Here is a 24,132-nt window from a genome sequence, read left to right as displayed (position 1 = left end):
AATAACAGTATGAAGGCAGCTGGGGGAGCCATGTTTAAATTATAATCTACAATAGTCAGACAACCCTGGCTCCCTGTAACCACTTTCAGCAGGAATATTAACCAGCCAATGAGAAGTTGGAAGACAGTCCTATAAGAAACTTGGAGGCAGCTGGAGACAACTAACCTGGAAAGAACTTAGTGAGATGTGATGGCTGTCTACAGATACTGGGAGGGCTGCTACAGGAAAGAAAGAATGGACTATATAGCTTCATTTGGAAGAACCAGAACAAATGGGTCAAAAATTAGGGAAGCAAATTTTGAATCAACTTTTATAGTCAGTAAGAATTTCAAAGTTGAAAAAGCTATGTCTAAAAGTAGAGAATGTCCAATCACTGAAATATGTTCAAAATGGGGGAAATGACCAACTTTCAAATATGTTGTAGACAGATTTCCTGCTTTAGGGGATGGCATATAAAATTTCATCCAGCTTAATAGAGATTGCTGTATTCTGTATGTCTTCTTCCAGTTTTGAGTAAATATGATTGTGGCTGATGCACATTTAGTAAACTAATTAGATTTCTGTATGGCTGATGGTTTAGGAAAACTATTTAAAGTACCAGTGAAGTTTAATGTGTTTCAGATGGTACACCACACACTTTCATGGTTTGTGGTGTGACCACAAGGGAAAAATTCAATAACTTCTGATTCTAGGTAGGTTACTTCTAATGAGTTACTTTGTGGTCAGAGGTTGTCGCCTTTACTAACCTGTGTTTTCCTGTTTATAAAATACTGTCTGCTAAAATCTTTTTTTTTTAATGAGAATTCGTTTTTAAAACATTATTTAAAAGATAAGACTACTGTTAATCCAATCTTGTTAGTCAAACAGTTGAAAAAATTGAAAGAATATTAACATTTCAATAATTCTACTTTGTATTTCTAGCAATGTAGGAGAGAAATTGATATATGTATGTGTGCATAGCTTATGATGAAAAGTTAATCACTAACTTTTAATCACTGAGCTAAGCATGCAAGAATTATTTATTTTGATCTGTATTATATTTTCAATCTTAGAATAAATACATTTAAATGAATTTATCTTGAAAAGTTATTTTACTTTTACATCATACTTATAATACATTGTAGTAAAAAGGGATTCTATTTTAGAGTAGGTAAAGAGCAATTTTGTTGGTAAACATGTTACATAACTTCTCTGAGCCTAGATTTTCTTATTGAATGATTAGATTTGTAATAACAATACCTCTCTTTGAGGATTGTAAAAGACAAAATGAATGAATACATGGAAAGAGCTTGGAATGATTCCTGGTACAGACTGCACACTCCATACGAATTTACCCATATTATCGGCTAAGCAAATATGTAGACTAATAATTCTTAGATTTTGAAACATGTTGAAATACTCTGTTTTTCCAGTATAATTTACACTTTTTTTTTTTTTTTTTTTGCAAAAGAGAATTAGCTTGATATAGGAGAACGAGAGGGCTGACAGTGTGAGGCAGACATGAGCTGAAAAGCCTTAGCAAGCTGATAACCTCTAACCTCTTTACTGAAGTGCACGCGTGGCTCATAGCAGGCTCCAGACCAGAGCTGGTGGCCTTTACTGTTTCTTTAGACGTCCCCTTTCCTGAGTGTTTCTTTAGGCTTCCCCTTTCTTTGACAGGGAAGTCACACTGTGCATGATGGGAATAGAGTAACAAATTATTTTGCATATTTTTTTAGAAGTATACAACTCACAAATTCCTTTTTGCCCATGGAAATTGAGTTAGCCTTCTGTTTGCTCTTCATGTAAGATCACTCGGAAATTACTGAAACAGCAGGGTTATGTCTACTCTAAGAAAAATTGACAGTGAGAATTTAAGCTCTCATGGTACTTTTGCTCTATTTTCCTAGTTATTGTTCTAACTTTTGTTTCTTTTTTCTGTTTTGATTGGCTTTCATTTTAGAAATAACATATACTAATTGTACAAAACATAATCAAACACTATAGAGAAATATTAAATGAAAAGTACATCTATTTCTCCCTCTTTCATATGCTCTCCACTCTCTGCTCTACCCTCAACCCTACTCCCAAAGTTAAACACTGTTAATGGTTTCCTGTGTATGCCTCCAGATATATTCCACAAATATATAAATATTTATAAATATATAAAGAAGCACATGTGTGTGTTTGTGTGTATATAGTGTATATGTTTACATATAGTGTATATATATATATACTATATATATATATAAATATATATATATAAGTTTACCCCATACTGATATACTTTTTTTTTCTCTTCTATAATATGGTTATTCCATAATTTTTTTTCTGATTCCTATTAATGAAATGCTGGTTATTTCCAGTTATTTTTGCTATTATAAACAATGTTTCTTGGAACATCCTTACACTCTGAATATTTGTTTACTTACAGAATATCCATAGAATAAATCCCTAGAACTAATGTCTTTGCTCTTAACGTCTACATGAAACATGCTGCCAGATGGATTGCCAGACCATGTGTGAATTCATGCAGGAAATAAATCACAAGTAAATTATTTGAGATATTAGTATATAATATAGGTAAATAGAAACTTAATTTTGCCTGTATATTCATTTGGCCCAGTTTTATGATTGTTTCCTGTCACCAAGTTAAATTATATAATAATCTGCTTCAGTTATGATCAGTATCCAAGCCTGGATTGTCCTTGCAGTCTGTTCATTTCATGCCGAGGGACACAGCTTACTCAAAACTATAACGTTTTATTTTGAAACTAAAGCTTACTTGAAGAACATATTTCTTAAATGGTAGAATAAAGTTAGAAATCATTTCACAGTTGTACTTGAGCATTCATAAGGACAACAGACTGGTAATTATCAAGATAAAAATGATATATCCAGGAAATACTGAATTCTCCAATCCTCACAAAGCCTTGTAAAAATTGTTAAAAGGGAGGATAACTGGAACAAGGACACATGGTAACATTTCTTAGACTCTCCTCTGAAATGAATGACTAAGAACGTATGGTAATGACAGAATTAATAGCATCCGTGATCTCTGACTGAACTTGATGCTATATATCAGTGCATGGTTTCTGGTGATACAATTAATAACCAAATATTAAACAACAGGCTAGATTCCAATCTTATTCCACATATCATGAAAATGTATGGGATTCAAGCAGCCTATTTTAACTTAAAAAAAGAAAAGGCATTTCTCCTTTATATTTTATAAATATAATATGTATTATATTAGCATATATTATATGAGCAAACTAATGAATCTGTGTTTATGGAGCATAGGAAAGCATTTATGACTTATTACCATCAAACAGTTAACGCAGTATAGCTTTAATTTTCCTGTGCAGACGCTTGGAAGATAGCGGTAATCACTGAAAATGTTACTCTGAAAATAAATAGACATGTCCGTATACGAATGTAAGTAAATATGCTTATAGACACACCATCTTTTAGTTTATTCCTATCTATATTTGAACTAAATTGTATCTGGGTAATTCATTTGGTTGGTTTGCATCTTAATCAGAATCAGTTTAAATTCTAACAGCCTCAATTCCCAATTCTGAGAAATACGCTTCTCCTGTCCTCAGTTTCCTCCTGTATTAATAATAATAATAATAAAACTTAGGAGAGCAGTTGTCTTTATTAAATGAGATATAGCTTAATGTGGGGTCTACATTTATTAACCAATTAGTAAATACTGATTCCATTCTTCTCTTAAACTGTTGTGTTTAACATTTGTAAGTTTCCACCAGTTTAACATTGACCCCCTTCATTAGGAGTTCAATCAAATCAATTCTACAATTCTTTCTGAGAAGGTAGTATATAAATGAATAAACTCTAACTAAACCAAATTATGAAATTGTTATTAAATTCAATGAAAACTGTTAAATATTGAAATTGTGTACATCTTCGTTTATTTGATACTTCTCAATAAAGATTGTATGCAGAGCATTTTACTAGGTACTACAAGGTATACAAAAATTAATCTACCATAGCTCACAGATATGTTTCAGCCATTTCTATTCTGATTAAGCCCTTTATAAGTTCTCATTTAGTGCTGGCAAAAAGTGGAGAGGGAGAGAGAATGGGTTATCTCCATACTTGAACCAGGAAAATACATCTCCACTGGCACATACAATGAGTGCGGGAAAATGAGGACAAAAAAATAAGCTCTCATGGAAACAATAATATTGTCAGCATTTGTGTGACTTTCTATGGAAATAAATCTTAACCTTAGTCTTCACAAGATGCTTTGTTCTATAACTAACCCAAATATGAAAAAGCTATGTTTTTCTCTCGCTGCCTCAGCTTCCTTATCTCTAAATAAGATGTCTTGAGATGGTCCATAAGATGGTTCTAACGAAGTGTTTAAAGCCTAGAGATAGAAATGTAACTGGAGACCTAGGTACTGAAATTTCGATTCACATTTAGTCTTTAGCAATAAATATGTAAGTGTGGTAAGCTGTGCTCAGTCAGTATGAAGCATGTTGGTGAGAGTGACACCTTTAACTTATACTGAATTTTCATAATTCTTTTAGTTCTAACGTTGGATAAACACAGATACTGAGGCACATATGCTATATATCTGGCAACATAAAAATATTATGCAAAGATAATGGTCTCTTGATACTCTAACCTTCGATTACAAAGGAGGAACCACGATTACAGGGAAAGGAATGTATCTCAAATGTTCCACTCCCACCTTATTGTGGAGAATGGCAGTACTGGAGCTTTTAACCCAAGTGCTTCAGAGGAGCAATATATGCCTCAGTGTTTTTAGAACAATGAAGAAAAACTAAGTTAATCCAAGCAAACTTTCAAATCATAAAAGGAATAATAAGCATATAGGCTAACTCATTAAACCCAAGTTCTGTAAGTACAGTTGGACCTCAAGGAGCTGTGAGCAGGAATGGAAGGCTTTGTCCCTTCTTCTTCTCTACAAACACACTTTCTCTCTTCACTGTGCCTTTGGCTACTCCTACCACTAAAGTTCATATGTTTTCTTTTCTCAGTTGACCAGCTTAACTATCACAAAATTTCAGGGAACTCAATGAGAGATGATTGGTTCAGCCTGGGTCAGGCTTTGTCGCCAGATCCACAGCTGTGGGCAGAGGAACAGGGTCATGAGCCCACCCTGCATATGTTGGCAGGGGGTGGGGGAAGGTAAGGAGGGAGACAGGGTTCAGAGAAGAGCGCTGATGGCCTAGGCATACATCCCAAAATATACCTACCATACATACTATATTAAAATATTTTAAATTTCAAGTAAAACTTGAAGTGAGTTAGTCAACACAAGTCTTAGGTTTAGGCCATGTGGTATTTCCAGAATAATTAGATGTTGTTTCATTACATAGTGTTTCCATTCTTTAGCAAAAAAAAAAAAAAAAAAGTCATATAGTGGTAAATACTGTCCCTAGAGTATACCTCAATGATTGGATTCTTTTGAGAAGGAAAGAGATTTTTTTTTTTAATTAACAAAAGCTTATGACATTTGGAGCTTGATTTGCTTAACTGAGTATTCAAGAATCAGTGACCCTGTACCTTGAGCTCTTTAGAGCAGAAGCATTGTGTGTGTACATCTAACAAGCAGTTACATTTGTCTCAGTCTTATCTGAGGCTGTGGTAAAGGTCAGACAGTTGCTGAAACGTTCAGTGATTCTAAAAAGTGTAAAAGTGGACATTTTGGAAATGCCCCAATCTTTATCATGATGAATCAATCAACTTACAAGTCATTTACCAATCTGTGCGCTCCTTCCTGATTCTTCCACCGACTGCACCACTGAGTTACCATGTTATAAGGATACATACAACATCGATTTAAAATAAATAATCCGTACTTTTATTTTGGAAATGGGTTAATCATCCTTACTTTGCATGAATTTTCATTCTCTTAACAGGCAGTATTGACCACTCCAGCATCAGACACTTGATACAGTCCCACCTATTTGAGTCATGTCCCTACACTAATAATAGAAAGGAGGAAAAAAGCCTCTTGGACCTAATAATTTTTAAAAAGAAGTTAGAACAAATTTACATAAGCAGCAACTCAAAACATCCTCCATAATTTCAGATAGATGCAGATGTACATAAAGATATGGAGTGCTGACAGGAAATAAAATTCAGAGACAAAAATCTTCAAGTAACCAAACATTTTTATCCTTTCCTGGTTTAGGCCAATCAATACTAATCCTTCAAGGCTACTTTGGTTCAGATAGAATCTTACCTGGAAGCCTCAGTAAACTATCTGAAAGCCTTCCTAGGAACATTAGGCATGTTGTTTTTCACATAGAAGAGTTTCCATTGTATCACTGCTTACTTTTGGTCTCTATTTATCTTTTGTTTTTCACACTGTCCGACATCCTAATAGGAGATTTAAGTGAGGTGGTCACATTTTTTAGTGCTGACTATGTGCTTAGCACTTTATATGTAGTGTCTTATGTAATCTTTGTAATAGCTTTGTTGTACACATGAAGAAACTGAGATTGTTGTCACTTGCTCTGGGATTGTTGTCACTAATGTATAAAAATATACATATATGATTAATCTGTACTCACACTTCACAATATGAAATTGAGAAGGGGGTTTATCTAGTGGATAAGCATCATGTGTGAAATATATATGATATGCCTTTCAATGTTGTTTGTGTAATAAAAGATAATTAAACATAAGTGATCTCATGGGAAAAGAACACTAGAAGGCAGAATATATAAGTTCTAGATTTGGCTTATATACACGCTAGGTGTGATTTGGGGCCAACAGTAACATTTCCAGGCCTCGGATTCCTTCTTCTATTTATCTAATATATCCCTTCATCCCCCTCACTCTTTATATACACTTGTCCCTTTTATATATATATATATATATATATATATATATATATATATATATATATTTTTTTTTTTTTTTTTTTTTTTTTTTTTTTGCGTTACGCGGGCCTCTCACTGTTGTGGCCTCTCCCGTTGCGGAGCACAGGCTCCGGACGCGCAGGCTCAGCGGCCATGGCTCACGGGCCCAGCCGCTCCGCGGCATGTGGGATCTTCCCGGACCGGGGCACGAACCCGTGTCCCCTGCATCGGCAGGCGGACTCTCAACCACTGCGCCACCAGGGAAGCCCCCTTTTATATTTTTATCTTAAGAAGATAAGAAATAACGTATAAAGTATGATATAAATTTAAATGTTTTCCTTAATGATTTCTTCCCATTTGTTTGGAAAGTAAGATTCAAGAAGGTAAATACCCCTACCACCTCTGTTACTGTTATAGCCCCAGTGCCTAGACGGGCCTTTGAAATGCAGTAAGCACTCAATAAGCATTTATCAAGCGAATGAATGAAAAAGAGAGAGTGTAAATTGAGAAAGGAGAATGGCCGCAAAGCCTACCCCATCACAGTACATTTTTCTCTGTGCAAACATTTTCTGTTTACTTGTCTGTCTCCCACTTGGGACTGAGACTGGGGCTGTTGTCACAACTATATCCCCATTCCCTGGAACAAGTGTCTGACTCTACCACGTGATAAACCCTCAATAAGTAAACATTGTTTAAAAGTCTGGGACATAGGGCTATTTACTTCATTATCATCATGAAGCTGTTCATATAGAAAGTAAGTTTGAGTATCTGTGTGTTTCTTCAAAGACATTGACAGAACAATCACAGACGATTATGACTGAGTCAAATCGTCATAATCAGAACAAATTAAGCAAAATATAAAGTACAGTAAATAAACTAAGTATTTACTAATGTTTTCGGACTTTTGAGATACCCTGAATTTCTCGGGTATATGAAAAAAATGAATGTGTGAACTGACTTAAAAAATCAAATCAAAACTATAGTTATTGAGTAGAGCCTGGCCCTTTGTTGATCTGTTGTCACTCTTTATGCCTAAGCCAGGTGAGTGTGTTTCCTGTGCCACTAGACCAGAGCCTGTTCATCTTATGTTCTGCTTCTTTCCGTAGTCTGTGAATTTCTGGTACGTGCTGGTGATGAATGATGAACACACAGAAAGGCGGTATCTGCTGTTTTTTCTTCTGAGTTGGGGACTTCCAGCTTTTGTGGTGATTCTCCTCATAGTTATTTTGAGAGGAGTCTATCATCAGAGCATGTCGCAGATCTATGGACTCATCCACGGTGACATGTAAGTACATCCAGGCAGAACACACTGCCTCCTCAGCCTTTCTGTATCCAGGCAGCTTTACTGGTAGAAGGTGGGAGCAGTTGACTAAGGGGTCTGACTGAAGGAGCACCATGAAGACCTTTGCCTTCCTGCCACACCTTCTAAATCTCTAATTATCTCTATAAATAAGAAACTATTGCCTCTCCAGTGCCTTTGATAGGTGCAGTTTTCTCAGGTGAATTGGTGTATCAAACAGTTCACAGCAATTTATACTTTACCATAATTTAGTTTGTTAGATTGGGGCAAACAGAAATACCTAGTGAAATCAGAGAACTATGAAAATTTTGGTGAAGAATAGAATCAGTGACAAATTTTGAGTGTGGCATGTTATCTAAGGAGTCTGATATTTGGGGCAGGTGGATGGGGAGCACGGCAGGCACCATCATTCATAAAATCCCTAAATACCAAAAGACTATCAGAGTGAATGGAGAGTGTCTGCAAAAGTACATGGGAAGGAGGCAAGGTCAACTGGGTCCTTCTGATAGATTCTTATTAAAGTACACTGTAGTCTTGAAATCTAACAAATCTTTATACACACATATATATGCACGCCTTAATCCTGAATCTGGCATCTTACAACTTTGAGGACCACTCAGCCCCTTTTATTGACTCCACATTAAAAAAACAAAACAACTTTGGGTAATAAAGCTTAATCAACTCCCTTGGTGTAATGAGAATTTAGAGGAAAAAGTAACATTTCTAAATAAGAAAGAATAGCCTAGTCACAATCTTATGAAGACAGTATTACCTAATTATCTCACAGGTTATTGTGAAGATAAAAATTAGTTAATAGATGTAAAGAATCTTTTAAAGTAAAAGTACTATATAAGCAGAAGTCATTTTCATATTATTATTGCCTCTGATCAATTATGATCATCCATTATATACTTAATCAACACTTGTTATTGATGTATGCAGATACACTTCACACGTGGGCAATTGCAGACTAATATCCCATACCACATTAAACCAAAGGAGATGAGCTATGTAATACACACACACCCATTGAGATACCATATATAATAATTTAGTCTTTTTATTGCAATTCAATAAGATTCCCTCATACTGATTAATTTATAGCATTACAACAATAGTATTGAAGTATAGTATTCTATTTTGTTGATATAAAATTCTAAAAGCCTGATCTTCTAGAAGGGAATGGTTGTGTCTTTTCACAGTTATAGTATGACATATTACTACTCCTGGCATTAATTTAAACCTTGGGCTGCCAGGATTAATTTCAGAAAGTTCTGCATCTTTCTTTGTCAAGTACAAAGTAACCATGAGACAAGTCCTGGTGGCCAGTAGCCATCTCTTTCATGAGCTCCCTGGCAAGATCGGGGTTATTTGGCAGCAGTTTTAGAATCACATGTATACACACCCAGTCTGGATAAATGGGTGTGTATCACCCGATGAAAGTGATGTTAGCTAGAAGAAACTCTCTCTTGATGCTTCTAAAAGGATTTTTAAGAGAGAAATAAACTGTTATACAAGAATGTCCAAATCAACTGACTCTTAAAATATTTGCTTTCTGAGGCTTTTGCAGAAAGTTCTTTATTACCAGCTCAACTATAATAAGTGCAATGTAAAATACATTAACCTTTACCCAATCTTAAAATTATAGCCTTATTCAACCGAAAGTGACTAACCTTTCTAAGTAGTATAGGTTACTTTTCTTCTTCATTCACATAGAATATTCATGTGAATTTATTCCAGTTTTTAAGAAATTCCGTATTTTTGATATTACTTTAATCTCAATGTAAGAATAAATTACTGTGTTATTTTTGTAAAATATTGTATACTTATATCATCATTCAAAAACATGCCTTTTCTCTGGAGATGGTAGGATTTGTGGTTGTAAAATAACTGGACATCTGTTGTGCAGTGGTTGTTTTCAGTAATAAAACTTTCTTTTTAGTGAGGAATTTTCTCTAAGTAGATCTCTAATGTATTAATATGCTCAAGTTGTTATATTTACAATGTTTTTGTCAACTTTTGGAACCAAAATTATGATAATTTCGTAAAACCAGGAAGTGATTGCTCTTTTCCTATTAGCTGAAAAAGTTTGCAAGTTTAGTGATATTTCTTCTTTATTATTTTGGAAGAAGTCACACATGAAGCCAACTAGGCCTCAGGTTTTCTTTGTGGGAAGACTTTTAATTACCGATTCATTTTCTTGTAAACATATAGAACTATTCATATTTTCCATATGCAGTTCTTTCTGTGTCAATTTGATAAATTGTCTTTTTTTCTAGGAATGTTTCCATTCCATCTAACTATTCAAATTTTTTAGTGTTTGTAAGAGATCTGTAGTAATGAATCTTTTTTCGTTCTTGATATTGACAATTAGTGTCTTCTTTCATTATATTTTCCTCTCCTCATCAGTCTTGCTGGGGTGTTTATGAATATTACTGTTTTTTCCCAAATTCAGCTTTTGACTTCTTGATATACTCTATTGTGCTTTTATTTTAAATTTCATTTCAATTTCATCAATTTCTAGACTTATCTTCTTGATTTACTTTTGGGTTTTATCTGACTTTTCTCTTTCTTTATTCTATTTATCTTATTTATTTTATTTGCTTTGCTTACTATGTGCCAGGTACTATGTATTTATTTTGTTTATTTTAAAAAATTTCCCCAGCTTTATTGAGATATGACTCACATATATAATTTTGTAAGTTTAAGGTGTGATGCTTTGATACCCACATCTATTGTGAACTAATTACCACAATAAGGTTAGTTAACACCTCCATCACCTCACATAATTACCTTTTGTGTGTGTGTGTGTGTGTGTGTGTGTGTGTGGTTAAGAACATTTAAGATTTCTTCTCTTAGCAACTTGCAAGTATGTAATATATTATTGTTAATTATAGTCACCATGCTGTACGTTGTATCCCCAGAACTTATTTGTCTTATGCTAGAAATTTGTGCCTTTTGACCAATATCTCCCCACTTTCCCCATCCTCAGGTCATGGCAACCACCATTCTAATCTCTGTTTCTATGAGTGCAGCTTTTTTAAGATTCCTCATATAAGTGAGATTATATAATATCTATCTTTCTCTGTCTAAAGTACTTCACTTAGCATAATGCCCACAAGGTCTATCCATGTTGTTGCACATGGCAGGCTTTCCTTCTTTCTTGTGGCTGAATAATATTATAGTGTATTGTATATATTGCAATATATATCTCACATCTTTATGCATTCATTCATAGACAGACACTTAGGTTGTTTCTATATCTTGGCTATTGTGAATAATGCTGCTGTGAACATGGGGGTGCAAATATCTCTTCAAGATCCTGATTTCATTTCCTGGATATGATAGTTCTATTTTTAACTTTTTGAGGAACCTCCATACTGTTTTCTGTAGTGGTTGTAACAATTTACGTTCCCACCGAAAGTATATAATCTTTATTATTTCCTTCCTTCTGCTAACTTTGGGCTTAGTTTTTTCTTTTCCTAGTTCCTTGAGGTGTAGAGTTAGGTTGTTTGAGATCTTTCTTTTTTCATCATGTAGGCTTTTATCACTACAGACTTCATCTTTGAACTGCTTTTGCTGCATCCCATAAGTTTTGGTATAAGTTTTGGTATATTGTGTTCCATTTTTGTTTGTTTCAAGAGTTTTTTTTATTTCCCTTTTGATTCCTTCTTTGACCCATTGGTTGTTTAGGAGTGTATTGTTTAATTTCCACATATTTGTGAATTTTCCAGTTTTCTTCCTGTAATTGATTTCTAGTTTCATACTATTGTGGTTGGAAAAGATACTTGATATGATTTCAGTCTTTTAAGATTTGTTAAAACTTTTTTGTGGCCTAATATATGATCTCTCCTAGAGAATGTTCTGTGTGCACTTGAGAGGAATGTATACTCTGTTGCTGTTGGATGGCATGTTCTATATGTCTTTTAGGTCCATTTGGTCTAAAGAATAGCTCAAGTCCAACATTTTCTTATTGACTGTTTGACTGGGTGATATATCCATTGTTAAAAGTGGGATGTTGAAGTCCCCTACTATTATTGTATTCTCGTCTACTTCTCCCTTCAGATTGGTTAGTATTTGCTTAGTATATATGGGTTCTCTGATGTTGGGTACATATATATTTATGATTATTATATCCTCTTGATAAGTTGACCCTTTATCATTATATAATGGCCTTCTTCATCTCTTGCTACACCATTTGAGTTAAAGTCTATTTGTATGATGTAAGTATAGCTACCCCTGCTCACTTTCAGTTCCACTTGATGGAATATCTTTTCTCATCCCTTCTCTTTGAGCCCATATGTGTCCATAAAGCTGAAGTAAATCTCTTATAGGCAGCATATATTGGACCCTTTTTAAAAAAAAATCTACCCAGCCATTCTATGCCTTTATATTGAAGAATTTAATATATTTACATTTAGAGTAATTATCGATAAGGACTTACTAATACATCTTATTAATTGTTTTTTTGCCTATTTTATTGTTCCTTTCTTCCTTTTTCCTCTCTTGCTATTTTCCTTTTTGAATCGGTGCTTTTCCATGGTGATATGCTTTGATTCCCTTCTCTTTATCTTTTGTGTGTCTACTGAAAGTTTTTTGCTTTGTGGTTACCATGAGGCTTACATAAAATATCTTATTGATATAACAATCTATTTTATTGGTCAACTTAACTTCATTTGCATACAAAAACTGCTCTTTTACTCCTCCCCTTTTCTTTTTTGGGTCACAATTTACCTCTTTTTATATTGTGTATTTATTAACAAATTAATGTAGCTATAGTTATTTTTAATACTTCTGTCCTTCAACTTTTTTAGTAGAGTTTAGTGGTGAACACACTACCTAACTACTGTATCAGAATATTCTGAATTTGACTACATGCTTACCTTTACATGTATGGTATATTTTTATATGTTTTCATGTGACTAGTATCCTTTCATTTCAGCTTGAGGAACTCCTTTCAGTTTTTCTTGTAAGGTGGGGCTAGTGGTAATGAATTCCTTCAGTCTTTATTTCTCCTTAATTTCTTAAGGACAGCTTTGCCAAGTAGGGTATTGTTGGTTGGTAGGTTTTTCTTTCAGCGCTTTGAATATATCATCCCACTCTCTTCTGGGATACCTCTAAGGTCTCTGATGAGAAATCCACTGATGGCATTATGAAGGTTTCCTTGTAAGTTACAAGTTTTTTCTCTTACTGCTTTTAAGATGCTTTCTTTGTCTTTGATTTTTGACAGTTTTATCATAATGTGTTTTTCAGAGAAGATCTCTGTAAGTTGAGTTTGTTTAGGGACTTATATTATTTATTCAGAAGTCCAATAAACATCTTTACCAGAATGACATGCAGCTATCTTATATTTAACAGGTTTAAAATTAATCTCTTAGGGCTTCCCTGGTGGCGCAGCGGTTGAGAGTCCGCCTGCCGATGCAGAGGACACGGGTTTGTGCCCCGGTCTGGGAAGATCCCACATGCCGCGGAGCGGCTAGGCCCGTGAGCCATGGCCGCTGAGCCTGCGTGTCCGGAGCACAGTGAGAGGCCCGCGTACCGCAAAAATAAATAAATAAATAATAATCTCTTAAATGTGTGCTTTCACCTACATTCCCTAGGAAAAGTCCACCATCTACCTAGGTACCCATGTTGTGAACTTGAGAGTTTTTCTACTATTTTCCCCTTACATTTCACATCCTATTAATCACAAATTGTTTCCTAGTCTAACTCCTAAATGTCTTCCTACTACTTTCTCATTTTCATCTCTTATTTCATCACTATCTCTTCAGTTCATTTGTGTCATCTTTGTCTTGTCTGTTGGGTTGCCTCTTAACTTGTGTTCTTATCTCTAATTTCTTCCTTTTACAGTCCATTCACTAAATTTTGAAAAATGGAAATAACCATATCACTCTGATGCTTAAAACCCAGGAGGTGCTTTTCATTACCATCAAGGTCATGGATTGTTAGGTCGTCCACGGTTTGACTCTAAACTATTGAACCAGCTTCTTTTAGCATCCTTCCCACCCATCCTTTCCAGTTATCCTTTGTAACTGAATCACTTGATATTTCCCATGGTCTCCTATGCATATACCTTTAACTATATCTTCTATGTCTCAAATACTTTTCTTTCTTTATGTCTGCCAAAAAAATACCTATTTTTCCTCTAAACATCAACTTAAATATCAACTCTTTAAAGTGTCTATTTTCAGATTAAAACACTACCTCTTATATATAACCTTGGTAGACTCAGAACCCGTCATAAATCCTATGATTGTGCCAATCATACTATATTATGAATACTTGAGTAAGTTAGCTATGTAAATTGAAATTCATCCTGGAGGTCAGTGATTAATTACAGAATATATGGTAAAAATAATAAATTTATGAAGAATGTGGGGCTTAATTTACCCCTTGATGGAAATATCTGAACTGGAAAAAAGAAAAGCCTTAACAACCAAGGCAAGTTTACACAAATGTGGGTTTAGAGAAAACTTTCATGATTTCTCTATAATATATACCTAATAAAATCTTACACAGTAATATGGTTAGTGAAATGTATCTAAAATACCTGGAAGTCACCAAATGATACTAATGTCTCAACATTTTAAATACTACATGAGGCATGTCATATCTTATAAGAAAAAAATCTTCTTATACATATATAATAGATAAAATTCTAATTTACCAAGAGTAATGGATTTTTGAATCTAGATTTAAATCACACAACATGATTTAGAGAAAGGTTTTAAAGAGCCTATAAAATTTTAAATTTACTTTTGTCTATGAAGTAGAACACCCAATATAGACTTGTTACCGCTTCTTTGTCACTGAGCCGGTTAATGCTATGAAACTATGAAAAACCGTACTATACTCAAAGTTAACAAAAGAAGGCTTCCTATACCTTTAAAAAATTTTAAAGACATTTTCATCACTTTTTGAAAATTGTGCTAGAAATTCTTCTAGCTTTCTTTATCTTATAATTGAACAGTGTTTAACTAAAGTAAAGCCAAAGTAAATGAAGTCTGTCCTTAATTGATTTCCATTGGTTACCAGAAGTAACTCTGTTGAGAGTACCTAGAGGTAGTCTCTATTGCGTGGTGTATATTTAGTGTCTTTGGAAGTAGCCACCGATTTTTCTTGGGTTGGCTTCTCAAGTGCTCTAGGAAAAGGAACAATCTGAAGAAAAATCCCTAGCTTTATCATGCCAAATGCAGAGGAAAGAGAATACAGAAGGGTCAAGAGCCAGGGTAGAAGCCAAGGGAATATGGCCCTGAGACATTGTCCCTAAATAGATAATATGCTGTTAATCTGGGGTCACAATTATGTGACTATGGAAGGATAGAGTGATTGAGAATGAGTGGCAGAGTCATGTCATACAGAGGGGAGGAGAGTGAAGACTTACTTATCTCCATATTCCTACCTCTGAGCTGTAAGACCCTGACATATTAATAAATGTCAGTAACAGTAAAAATGACATACCAAAGATGATAGGTTATTTTGTACTTCCAAAACAGTTGCTTTTTTCTCTTTCTTGCTAGGTCATATGAATTCAACCTTAAAGAAAAAATCAGCAAATTGCTTACTGAATAACTATTATGTGCTAAGGCCTAAGTGAATTCTCTTCTATTTAAGCTAAGAATTTGTTTGCTCATGATGAAAAAATGCATAACTTAATTTAAAAATTGATTACATTTTTTTAGTTTTTCAGTATTTTAGTTTCTTAATATTTTGGCATCATGTTTTATTTTAGGTACTCTTAACAAATCTTAATTATAACCTATTCTGATTTTCCTACTCCTGAACTGAATTACTTGTTTTATAAATAACTCAATCCTCTGAAAACAATCTAATTTTGCTAACTATATTAGGAGAAATGTTGTTAACGTAGAGGACAAATCTGTGTATTCTGAATTAGAACGAAGTAGGAGATACAGCTCTGTATGGGAAGTATGATATCATATGAGAGTCTTTATTTTCATTGAATTACTTAAAAAGAGAATCATGAAAATGTTTATAAATACAGGGAGCCTATTTACCTATCATCTGAGGATTAGAGAAAATTGCAGTAAATCTATGGAAGAGAGATGTTGTCAGGATCTCTTCAAGGATTTTCTCAGGTGGGTGGTATGTTATTGCACACGGGTGTGTACGCACACACACACACACAAATACGTGAATAGAAATAGCAGCCTTCGACTCGCATTTTCCATTTATTCAGAACTCCAAATAAAAAAAAATTGAGAGTATGCTTCTCCACAAAGTCTTAGAATCATAGAATCAAAGGGTTGGAAAACTTCCAGGCATGTCCTCAAAGGCATATCATGATTCAAAACCCTGTTCAAAGACTTGTTAGCTTCTTGAACTTCTTACTGTAAACATACTCAGTTTATATGACCTTTTATAGCTACTGATTATACAACTCATTCTACTACCCTTACCTCATTCTCTTAGCTTATGTTAGCTTTAGCTCTCCTAGCACCAGCCTCAGCTTTTCTGACTACTGCCGTATCTCTCCGAGAAAAATTCCAACTGGTGCTTTGACTTACACCCCTCATGACTTCTCTTAAGTCCCTGGATCCTCTTCTTCACATGCAAGATGGAATCTAGGTGAAAAAAGAACTTTATAAAGCATTGGATCCAGTCTCCTTTACAATCCTTGGGTAATCTTTACAGCAATCCCTGACAAATGTTCATTCACTTTATATTTGAACTCCTCTATGAGAAAGCATGTATTTCCTCCCAGGACTTTCCACATAGAGTAGAAATCTTTTAGATTCTGGCTCAAAATCTAATTGCTGGATTCACACCAGAAAAAACCCTAAACATTTCAATTAAATAATCCTTCAGTTTGTCACTGTTATTTTGTTTCCAGGCTAAACATTTCTTATTTGTTCAAATATTTCCACATATAGCATGGTTTTGCATCTTTTCACTATCTTAGTAGCTCTCCTCTAAACTTGTTCTGTCTATCCATCTATATCCATCTTCTTCTCTTACATTTTATTTTGGAAAGAATTTTAAACACAGAAAAGTTGAAAAAATTGCCAGAGTTCACATATATCCTTCACTCAAGGACATATATATACATACTTATATAACCATAGTACAGTGATCAAAACCAGGAAATTAACTATGATAAAACACTATTAACTAAATGGCAAACCTTCTTCACATTTCACCAATTTTCTCCATCTTTGGAGACAAGCATATGATTTTATTAATGTACCTCAATATATTAATGTGATGTATGATATTATTAGATAGAGCATACCTACCATTCCTAGAAGAAATCCCTCTTGGTCATTGTATTATTTCTTTTTTTTTTTTTAACATCTTTATTGGGGTATAATTGCTTTACAATGGTGTGTTAGTTTCTACTTTATAACAAAGTGAATCAGTTATACATATACATATGTTCCCATATCTCTTCCCTCTTGCGTCTCCCTCCCTCCCACCCTCCCTATCCCACCCCTCCAGGCGGTCACAAAGCACCGAGCCGATGTATTATTTCTTAATATGGAGTTGGATTCTCTTTATTTATATTTCACTTAGTATTATTGTATCACTATTCATGAATGATGTTGGTTTATAGTTTTTTTTCCCCTTTGGACTGCCTTTATTTGGTTTAGGTAACAGTGTTTTACTTGCTTTATAAAAGGACTTAGGAAGTTTTTCTTCCTTTTAACAGTGCATGAGACAGTCTGGTCTCAAAAGGTTTGGTAGAATTCCCCTGTGAAATCATCTGGGCCTGTTTCTTTTTGTGGAGTTGTCCCTCAATAACTTTTTCTAGTTCTCTGTAGAAATTGGTCTGTTTAAGCTTTCTAAATCAAATGGGAACAATTTTGATAGTCTGTATTAAACTAGGATTTTATCCATTGTGTGTAGGTTTTCAAATTCATCTGCATGGAGGACTGAAAATCCTCATCACTTCTTTATGATATACCCACAAACATAAAATTCTGTTCTCCACAAATGGTGTCACCATAGTGACCTAGTTTGGCTAATGTCAGACAGCATGACAGAGTTCTTTATTAATTGCTTGTATCTGTGGATAATGAAGAGAAGGCATATAATAGCCTTAAAATGTGTCTAGCATACCTTTGCCATTATTCAGTTTAATTTGAATAATAATTACAAGGGTTTTTGTATTCTGTACCTGTGTCCCCATGATGTGGTGTATTACTTAAGATACACAAGCAAAATAAGTTTTCTTAGTCAAGTAAGAGAAGTTGCCATTAGAAGACAAAAGATGAGAATTATCTGTGATCAATTTAATATTCTAAGTTAAATGACCTGAGTCATTTTAATTACTGTACAAATTCATAGATAGATTACCTCCTTACTCCTTCTTTCCATAAGCATTCATTGAATACTATATAGGATAACCAAAAAACCAATTCTACCATGTCCTATATTTGAGTAAAAATTACACATTTTTTAATACTCATTTAAAATCCACCTGTAATATCCTTCTATGTAAAGGAGATAGCATCACCAAATAGCATTATCAGTAAAAAGAATATGTATTTAGTCACTCTAGCTTGTTGACACTTACAAATAAGCACCCATGGCCAGATGCAACTCTGACTCTTATTTCTAGTACACAGGCATCCAACACTTAAGTAAGTGTCCTTAATATTTGGCACACCCAGGTACTGAAATGTAGGGACCTAAAAAAAGTGTACTTTAGCCAGTTCACTGTACTCACTCTGTGTAGGGAGGTGGCTGTAAAATTTTTCTTGATCGGAACACAGTGGAAAGAGCAGAGGCTTTGGAGGTAGATAGACAAGCCGTCAACTGCTGGCTCTCCTATGTTCTAGCTCTGTGACCCTGAGCCGGTTACTCTCTGAGAGTTTGCTGTTCCCCATCTGTGGAATAGGTATAATAAAACCTGTGTGTCATAGGATTGTGATGTGGATTGAGTGAGATAATGCATGTAGAGAAAATGCATGTGCAGTACCTGGCATGGGGGTGGGGGGGGTCAGTTCATGACAGCCTTGTGATGGGTCTGTGAATGTGTGTCACACGTGAAGTAATAATTACATGTAATCTGTCAGACAAGCCTGGCTAAACGTTATTGACCCTATGAATTCCTGAAGGGCAGCTTATCATTTTACTACCTCCAGTTATTCTGAAACTATTATTTAAATTATTTCTATCATTTTCTTTTGCATCTTTGACATTAGGATTACAAATAATACACTCTTTAATATTTCTGAAACTCAGAAGCTTTTATCAACCAAAGTCAGGACTTTGGTTTATTTTGCTTTCTTTTGTGTTTGTCATAAATGAGAATAAAATGCCTCTAAAGTTTGCAGTCGTCTATGATACTATCTCATTTGGTTTAGGTTGATATAACAGAATACCATTGACTGCTGGGTGACTTAAACAACAAACATTTATTTCTCACGGTTCTGGAGGCTGGAAATCCAGATCAGAGTGACAGCAAGGTCAGGTTCTTGGTGAGGGCCCTCTAGCTGGTCTTGTCCTCACATGGCCTTCCTTGGTGCATGCAGAGAGAGATCCTGTGCTTCCTCTTATCTCAGAGCATTAGTCCCGTCACAAGGCTCCACCCTATGACCTAATCTAACAGTAATTATTTCCCAAAGCTGCCATCTCCAAATATATCACATTGGGGGTTAGAGTTTCAACATATGAATTTGGGGAGAGGAGGAACACAAACATTCCATCCATAGCTGGTATTTTTATAGTTTATCTAAATGTAAATACAATCTGAAGTGAAAGATTAAGTATCCATTTAGTTCCAGGGAGTCCTTTTTGGTAAGGCCACAAGTTGTAAAAAATAAGAGAACATAAGCTTCATTTATGTTGAAAGATGAGGAACTGAATCCTTCCATATCCAGAAACAACTAGATTTATTCTAATATTATTTTCGGACAGTAGTGTCATATAAATATTTTTATTTGTGATTACTTCAGTAGTATTAGTAATAGCTTTTTCCAAGTCTCAATACTTATAACAATATTATAATAATATGTAACTTCACCTATAACTTCATATTAAAGGTATTTGGTATGTATTTTTCTACCTTTTCTCTATGTATATTCTAATATATGTATATGCACATGCTCATACCTACATAAGTATGCACTCACAATGAAAACAGGATATATTCTGTTTTGCAATCTACTTTTTATTTATGGGACAATTTTCTATATCCGTATATATCAATCACATTTTGTACTGTAATGTTCTATTATATTTATTTCACCAAACTTCTATTGGTAGACTTTTGGACTATTTCCAGTTTTTCTTTAGAACATTGTAATGAATATCCCTATATACTTGTATACTTGTGTTACTGTTTGCCATAGGATGAATTTTGAGCAGTGGAATGGCTCATTCAAAGAAGACATATATAATTATTTACTTTAAAAGATATTACCAAAGCGTTTTCTAAAATGGACACATCTATTTACACTCAAATCACAAAATATGACAGAGCCTGTTGCTCCATGTTCTTGACAACTCTGGGCATTGTAAGTTTTTTTTCAGTGTTTGCCAATGTGAGGTAGGTAGGTAGGTAGGTAGGTAGATATATAGATAGATATACACACACACACATAGACATATATGTTTATATATATACACATATATACATACATAGATAGGTATGTTTTATATGTATATATAGACATATATGTTTATATATACACATATATACATATGTAGATAGGTATGTTTTATATGTATATACAGATATATGTTTTTATATATATGTTTTAATAACATCATTTATTATGTATCAGACATCATCCTAAGTACACGTCTCATTTATATATCATTGCATACACTTATTTACCATTTTTATCTATTTTGTGACTTGCTTGTTCATCTTCCTCCATTAATTTTTCTGATTGTTCATGTTTTCCAATAATTTGAAGAGTAGTGTTTCCTTGTTTTCTTTTTCACTTTTTTTGGAGGTGAGGTGCACTATATTAGGGCTATTAGCTTTTGCCTCCCTTGAATTTTTATTTCTCTATTAACACATCTTTCTCCTATCCATTTGTAAGGAAAATTTACATTTTAATGTATGAGATAAGCTTTTGTGTGATATCAGATTATTTCAGAGAATTAGTTTAAATGTTTTGTGTGCTAATTAAATTTTCCAAGTACAATAATGGTACAGTTAACACATTGAGAACATTTAAAGTGATTTACTCAGGGTCAAAATGGTGAAAACGTGTTGCCACAAGAATCTCAGTCTGTGTTCATCCTAATTTATTAACTAGAGGCAGAATCAGGAAGAATAATGATTATGTTTTAATGCAGAGTGCTAAGAACTTAGGCATTTGAAATATCAAGCTGAATAAAGCATTAGGAAAGAGGTAATTGTAAAACTGCAGGAGATGGAGTTGTAATGAGAGATGCTTGTGAATTGCATTTCATCTTGCTTATTTTCTTTAAAAATTTTACAGATGAAATGAAAAAATTGATCAGCTTTCATTTTCAGATGCTCTGCATTACAAGGTATTTTGCAATATATCAAAAACTCTCATTTGGAAGTCTAAGAAAGCTCATACAACCACAAATGGTCAATTGTGTATTAGTTCAGGAAATAAATCAGTTATTTATAGGGGAAGTTTTGTTGAAGTCTCTCATGGAAAAGGAAATGCCCACAAATATAAACAGTTTGTCCAACAGGATATTTAGTGACTTAAGAAAACCATTCCTGGCTCAAAAAGATTTTCTGACAGTTGATTTGGGGGTGATATTTTCTACTTTGTGGCTTTTCAGGAGCAAGGAATCTGCTTGCTTTTTTTTTTTCTTAAAATAATATTTTTTTAATTATAAAATTAATCATTGTTTTAGAAATTATGGAAAACTTATAATATAATATAAATTTATATTTATATAAATTTTATATAAATTTTATATAAATTTTATATAAAAAATATATATTTTTTAAATATAATTTAAAAAATAAAAGTCAGATATATTCCCATCATTCAAATATTAGTACTTCTGTTTATATCTAGATTTATAGATTTTTATTATGTAAAATTGAGGTCACAAAGTTTTATCTCCTCCTTATTTCACTTAATGTCATATCATTAGAATTTCCCATGCCATTGGGTATACCTCCACATTTTTTTAATGACATCACAATATCTGTCTCAAGATGGACTTTATCATAGTGTGTTTACCATTCCCCAGCATTGGACATTTAAGTTCTTCCCTTTCCTCATTTTTAATATTTAAAAGGTCTGCAGTGTGTGTGCTACGTCACAGATTTCCTGAAATGAAATTACTGGATTAAAAATATGAAATTTTTAGAAATATTGCCAAACTGTCATCCAGAAAGGTTCAAAATTTAGTCTTAATGATGTTTCTGGAGAGTACCAGTCTCCCAACAGCAGTGCTAGGCTTGATTGTGAGCTTTATGGTTTTGACAGGTAAATGCAGTGTGTTAGGGTTGTTCAGAGAAATGGATCCAATAGGATGTAGGTAGGTAGGTAAGGAGGTAGATAGATAGATAGATAGATAGATAGATAGATAGATAGATAGACACAAATTTATTGTAAGGAGTTGGTTCATGAGATTACGGAGGCTAGCAATTACCAAAATCTGCAGGGAAAGTCAGCAAGTTGGAGACCTGCGAGAAACAATCGTGTAATTCCAGTCCAGAGGCTGGCAGGCTTGGGGCCTTAGAAGAGACAATGTTTCAGTTGGAGTCTGAAGGCAGGAAAAAAGCCAATGTCCCAGTTCAAAGACCATGAAGTAGGAACAATTCCCATTAGGAAGAGCAATCTACTTTATTCAGTTTATCTACCAATTTAAATGTTAATCTCATCCAAAAACACCCTCACAAACACAGGCAGAATAATGTTTGACCAAATATCTGAGCATCCCATGGTCCAGTCAGGTTGACAAATAAAATTAACCATCACATGCAGTGATTTATTATTGTTTCTATTGCTATTTCTTTCATGAGACCAGGGGGTTTGAATACAATCATATATTTATTCGGCCATTTGTACTTCTCTTATAAATTGTTCATGTTGTTTTTCTATTTTTTTTATAGATTTGCGAGAGCTTTGTCCCTATTAAAGACATTATCCTTTGTAGTATTTGGTGAAATATTTGTCACAATTTGTGATCCACGTTTCTAAATTGTAGTAAAACCTATCCACCTTTTCCTGTGTTTTTCTTGGCTTATTATTTGTATGCTTAGAAAAGTTTTGTGTTCTTTCAGCATGAAGATTTATTTCTTCCTTAATTTCAGAAAATTTTTCTTCAATTACATCTTTAATGCCTTTCTATTCCCTTCCATTTAGGGAGGTTCTTTATTTCCTGAATGCCAGTTAATTTATTGGATCTTTGTATCTCCCGTATCTGCATTATATTCTCCCTAATTTCTTTTCCCTTTGTGTTTTGTTTCTCTCAAACATTTTCTACTTTTTGCTAATTCAGTTGCATACTGTATTTTTTATTTCTTACGCTCTTAAATAATTTATTATTTTTGCTGGATATTATTTTTCACATCAGAACTCAGGAAATAATATATTATTATTGTCTGGCATTTCGTGTTACAGAGATTAGCCTGATACTGTTTTTCCATTCAGGTTAATTTATTCTTTACCTTCTTGGATGCTTGTAGATCTTTAACATTTTATTTCTATAATGTAAAAATTGGGGCTGAATGTATATAGTTATAGCTGTTTTTTCCTTTAAATGTGTCTGGTACTTGGGCTCTTAACTCCACAGACATAGCGTGTTCTGCTTCATTGAGTTTTTCAATCATATACCTTTTCTTTGCTATTTTCCCATTGTTCTAGAATCAGAGATAACAAAGTATTATGAGTACTTATCACTATACCTTGTCTTCTATGATCATAATAATCACACTTAATCGTTTTCAACTCTTTGACTTTTTCCCATGCATCCTGCCACAGCTTCTCAAGTTTGTCTGCTCTATTAGTCAGCTGAGTTTCTGCATTGCTATTCTGCTTACCCCTGCTTCCAATGGAGATTTCAGTTGTT

At 33.9% G+C, this 24,132-nt stretch overlaps 1 protein-coding gene and 1 long non-coding RNA gene across 2 annotated transcripts in view; one reads left to right on the top strand and one right to left on the bottom strand.

Annotated features, from left to right (window-relative positions):
• ADGRV1 (adhesion G protein-coupled receptor V1) overlaps positions 1 to 24,132 on the top strand; it is a 524,493-nt gene that overhangs the window by 354,634 nt on the left and 145,727 nt on the right. The window contains exon 84 of the mRNA XM_004263660.2: positions 7,952 to 8,130. Within this exon, the coding sequence (XP_004263708.1) occupies positions 7,952 to 8,130 (179 nt within the window). The remainder of the gene's footprint in view (positions 1 to 7,951; positions 8,131 to 24,132) is intronic.
• The window catches only part of LOC117195730 (uncharacterized), a 66,529-nt gene continuing 58,545 nt past the window's right edge, over positions 16,149 to 24,132 (bottom strand). Inside the window, exon 5 of the long non-coding RNA XR_007476719.1 lies at positions 16,149 to 16,730. This is a non-coding gene — a long non-coding RNA (uncharacterized LOC117195730). The remainder of the gene's footprint in view (positions 16,731 to 24,132) is intronic.

The sequence above is a fragment of the Orcinus orca genome, chromosome 3, assembly GCF_937001465.1.
Source record: "Orcinus orca chromosome 3, mOrcOrc1.1, whole genome shotgun sequence".
Classification (NCBI taxonomy): domain Eukaryota; kingdom Metazoa; phylum Chordata; class Mammalia; order Artiodactyla; family Delphinidae; genus Orcinus; species Orcinus orca.
The sequence above is the reverse complement of the archived record's forward strand: the minus strand, read 5'-3'. Positions and strand labels throughout refer to the sequence as shown.